General features: G+C 31.1%; 1 protein-coding gene across 1 annotated transcript in view; it reads left to right on the top strand.

The window, feature by feature from the left end:
- LOC136969250 (ubiquitin carboxyl-terminal hydrolase 24-like) overlaps positions 1-4,020 on the top strand; it is a 135,477-nt gene extending 131,457 nt beyond the window's left edge. Inside the window, exons 59-60 of the mRNA XM_067263338.1 lie at positions 2,368-2,539; positions 2,683-4,020. Coding sequence (XP_067119439.1) covers positions 2,368-2,539; positions 2,683-2,919 — 409 coding nt within the window. The 3' untranslated portion in view covers positions 2,920-4,020. The remainder of the gene's footprint in view (positions 1-2,367; positions 2,540-2,682) is intronic.
- Positions 4,021-5,279: the final 1,259 nt, after the last annotated feature.

Consider the following 5,279-nt stretch of genomic DNA (forward strand, 5'->3'; position numbering starts at 1 on the left):
TTGATTTTTGTATAAATTTCAGAGTAAAATAATGTTAAGCCATCAAATGAAATATATCTTCTTAACTACTTTGAATAATTCACATTAGAAACAATGAATCTAGAATGATGATTTGTGCCAATTAATTTTACACCAGTGACTGCTAATCACATTACCATGATGCAATTTTGAGGCAGACACAAACTAAAACAATGTAAAATGAAGTCTGCATATATTTAACACAAGATTTGAAATAGTCTCTCAGAAATTAGTTCCCAAATATGTAGCTATTTATACATTTCAATAAGTCATTAATAATGAATTCTCTTCTAATAATTGCCCAGTAACCAAGGGATAAAATCACTGAATGCCGGTAGTTGCACCTCCGCTAACGGGCTGGCCATAAAGAGTTTTCCAGATTTTATTCACATATATGATTCCTAAATAGGTGTAATTTCCTTTAAAAAATTCTCCCAGGAAACACTCCATCTTGGCAGATCTCACAAGTGTTCCATAGGATCAATGGAATAAGGCAATCTTTAGAAAATCAAAATGAAAAAATACTGTATTTTAGTATTTAAAATCTCATAAAAAATAGAATTTCAGCCAAATGCAGCTGAATACGGTAGTGCTGTGAAAGAATGTTTTCATAGCTATCTGTCAAAAGTGGGTAATATTATATTATATTATATTTGTTGCACGTTTCAGTATTTGCTTATAGATGGGACATTCTGTAATATCTAATTTATAGACTGATTTCATATGAAGTGGACTTTTCAATAAAATGAAATTGCTTTCTGTATGTACTGGTACAAATGGGTGTACAGGTAGGTACTCCTCACTTTACGACCTATCTGCTTAACAACCACTCACACTTACGACCAATTGAGTTTCGACCTACAATTCGGGGAATTCCCTTTCTCAGCTTGAGTGTCAGTCAATGGCGAATGGTGACATGCACACTAAGCATACTATAATAGTCTTTTTATGAATAAATTTGAAGTTTGTTGCATAATTTGTATAATTTTACAACAATCCTATATTTCCGATGCAAGTTCCTCACTTATCGACCAGTTCGCTTAACGACGTAGTCGTCGGAACGGAACTCGGCTGTAAAGTGAGGAGTACCTGTATATGTGAGATATTTTAGTCTTATGCAATGTTGCAAAAAAGGTACAAAATTGTGAATTTAATGCAACGCTTTAAAAACTTAAAACTAAAGAATGGGCCTTGGGAAATAATACAACAGAAAAAAGGAAGAGTATTTTTGTAACCATGTATCAGTATCCATGGTTACAAAAATTGCAATTACTGATAGACATGGATTTGGTATATGTCTTGAATGTAACATCACATAAATGACGTCAGTTGGCATTGATGCATTGCTGCAAGCACTTGTAGAAACTCTCATAACATCCTGAATCATTAGTAGGGACTAGTCTTAATCTCTTCTCAGATTACTGTTTTAAATCCCTGATATTTTGTAGCTGCTGGAAAAAAGTATTGGATTGTAAGGTCTGGAGACCTAGTTGGCTGCAGAATATCCCCAAATCATGAGATGAGTTGATTCGCAAAGAACTGCTTCGGGTTAGTCGTTGTGATCTGGGCCAAGTGGGTTATAGTCCCATCTTGTTTGGAGAATGACGACATTGTTCTTTAAGAACTTTTTCAGTCCAGAACTGCAACCATGTTCCCATACTGCTTGGCATTAACAGTCCATTGTCTTACCCTGACCTGCAATGTCATTGGAAACTGATAGCACACCACATCATGACTTTTGCACTATGTTGTTTTTTGTGTAGAAGTTGCAGATTCCTGTGTGTCAAGTAACAGAAGTTTTACTTAATTCACAAATTCATTAAGGTAAAAGTTTGCTTCATCAGACATTACTCAAGCAGATAAAAGTGATTCATCCTGTTCTAAAATCTCTCAAGGAATGTTACACAAAAGTCTGTTGCTTGTAGTTCTTGAACAACTCACAATTTGTACAGATGGAATTTTAAATCAAACTTTCCATATCTCACACTCCTTTGATAGATTGTGGTAAGCTTTCACAGTGACAAACTTAGTGCAGCTCTGCAGCAAAGTCCCGAACAATGTCTTTTTGGGCTTTTCAGGCTCTTTATCAGTGACCTAACCTGTTAATTTCCACAGTTTCACCCAAATGGATATAGTTCTTACGTCTGGAATATGACAATGGCAGTTCTTTCCACAACTCGTGCTGCATGGTTGTAATACTCTTCCCAAACATGTAGGCCTCCATAGCCACACATACACCTGTAATCATATTTCCTGAGATTCACATTGTATTAACACAAAATAATTTACTTATGCCATTTATACAATTAGCTCTTGCTAGTGTTTATATAGTATTTTTAACTGTTACAGATGTTCTTTGGCCAAAGATTATCTGATGCAAACACCAATTAAATGGCAGTGGGCAGTTAATTGGTTAAAGAAAATGATGTCAGAACATACTTATTGGGGTCCACAATCAAACATCCCACTTTCTAATGAAGATTCTAATACCAAAACATTCCAGCGTACCGTTAGTGCTCAAGTAAGTTAATTTAAAATATCTGTATGACAGACAATTTTGTCTTGTAAATTCATCACTTTGAAATGTTGAAAATTATTATTTAGTTTTTCTACTGTTAATATTTACTATGCATACAAACGTATTTAAATAAATTTTTTCCTTAGGATACTTTAGCCGATGCAACAGCTTTACTAACGGAATTAGAATCGCCCGAAAATCAAGATCTGGTCATGGACATGGATGAAGAAAATAAAAGTCAAGGAATATTCATGAAACTTGATCAAGAAGAGAAAGTACAAATACAGAATACACAGAATACAAAAGAACCTATAAACAAGGAAGATAATGGCAAATTAAAACGTGTACAGGGTATGGACGATTTAGATTGTATTGATCCTTGAATTCTCATCATCAACTTCTGTGGTATTTTAGATATTTCAAAAAATAACAGTGCCAATATTTTGTCATATATGCAAGAATATATATACAGAATTTATTAGATTATATAACAGATTTTTTTTTTATATACATATATATATATATAAAATGTTGTTGTTGTTACAAGTTATTATGCTGCCACAAATTTGCATAAATTTGATTGTATTTCTTCTATGCAACGACATTACTGTGGATATTTACGGCAATGGCAAAATTTTAAACTCGACACAACAATTTGTTTCTAAAGAATATGTAAATCTAACCGTAAAATTCTTTAGGGGCAGCTGTTTTATTGACAAATCCAACTTTTCTGAATTTGTGATGAGTAAATATCTATTTTTCTCAAGAAATATATTACTATGCATTTTTTGAAATGATTTTTTTTTGTAATATAATTGTTTTGTTGAAAATTTTTAAATTTATTCTTACAGATGAATTAGATACTTGATAATTGGACTGTTAATAATACAGCCGAACAGAAAACAAAAGTAATTGTTTTGTTTGATGTTTGTTCATACAGAAACTTACAAAAATTACAATGCAAGTTGTATATAACAAATCTTATTTTTAAGAACATACCAAAATAAGAAGTTATTTCACTAAATATGTTTAGAAAAAATTGTCATTCATTTTATTGTTTTTTTAGTGTTAGTTATTTTGAGAACAAACTTGTAAATATGCTTTATAAAATATTGAAGTGTTTACTGTACATAATTTGCCAAAATGTTTTTATACAAAAAAATAGATATTTTGTAAAAATAATTCATTTTGTTTAGAATTAGGTACTAATATCTCTTATTTAAACAGATGAATATAATGTTTCTGTTAAGCAGAAGTTGAGAAGAAACTATTTTGTATCACCCTGTATGAAAAAAAAAGGAGAAAAGATCATTGTTATCATCAGAAATTTGCTTGGCTGTACATAAAAATTAATTTATTTGCTAAATTGATCATCATGCAAATTCTTTTTAGATATAAAAATTTATGTAATTCTGATACCATGGTATGTATCTGTTTGTGTTGATTGAATAACATTTAGATAACATAAAATATTTTCTTTACTATGAATTTTGTATTTTTTCATTTAAACCCATTAATCGATAAAATACAACTTGAAAAATAGTCAATAAAAAAAATTACTATCTGCTAATTTAAAATATTGCCCTTGACATAATATTTTTAGAAATACAGTTGACTCTGCATAAGTCGACACCCGGATAACTCGACACTCATTGGTTACATAGTCAGTTTATTGTGATCCCGGCTGACTTCCATAGGCAATAATGTTATTAGTGTTAAAAAACTCGGTTTACTCGACATCATTTAACTTGTCACCACTGGATAAATCAACATACTTTTTCTGTTTCACACTTTTTAGAATTCTGATAAGTCAACTCCCCCCTGAAAAATGAGTTCACACCACACAGCTTATTGTACTATGTAAACTCATTTTTTCAGGAGGGGTCGACTTATCAGACGTCAAAAAAGTGTGAAACAGAAAAAGTATGTTGATTTATCCAGTGGTGACGAATTAAACGATGTCGAGTAAACCGAGTTTTTTAACACTAATAACATTATTGCCTATGTAAGTCAGTCGGGACTACAAAAAACTGACTAATTAACCTACGGTGTCGAGTTATCCGGGTGTCAACTGTATTTTATTATGCACGAAAAAAATAATTATTAATTTTAAAAACCTCTATGGGCTGTCAATAGGGTTCCCATTACATAGGATTGATACGACGACCTCAAATTTTGCTATAGAAATTGTGTAATTTTAACTCAGGATACAAGAAAGGTTTGGAGATGGTAATATAAATTCTACTTTCTTAATAACATATTCAACTCAGAGTGGTTGCCAGAAACCAATAAGATCTTGGGATTAATGTATGTCAGATTTAAACTCAATACTTATAATTTTTCCCAAAGTATTGATGATAAAGTTTTTGAGATGACGATTAATCATATTAAGCCTTGATTTTTCATTGATACATATTTACTACTACTGTTTTGATTAGGTTAAAACTGGAAGAACAATTGTATAATAATAATTTAAATATCTCAACATTCCAAATTCCTATAACATTTTCAAATGTATATACAAAAAATATTTGGATTAAATTAGTGCTTCTAAAACATACCAGCTATGTATTTGTCTCAAGAAATATCTTGAAATTAAATTAATGTTTAAATTAACATCGAAAAACTTCATGGTCCCTTTACATATATTAGATTTAGGGTGTCTTGGCACCAAAGAGTTTGAGAAGCACTGCTGATATATACAGTACAGTGATGCATAATTTCTATTAAAAAGTGCAAAAAC

Source organism: Centruroides vittatus, unplaced genomic scaffold (assembly GCF_030686945.1).
Source record: "Centruroides vittatus isolate TY-2023 unplaced genomic scaffold, ASM3068694v2 contig_1773, whole genome shotgun sequence".
NCBI classification, from domain to species: Eukaryota; Metazoa; Arthropoda; class Arachnida; order Scorpiones; family Buthidae; genus Centruroides; species Centruroides vittatus.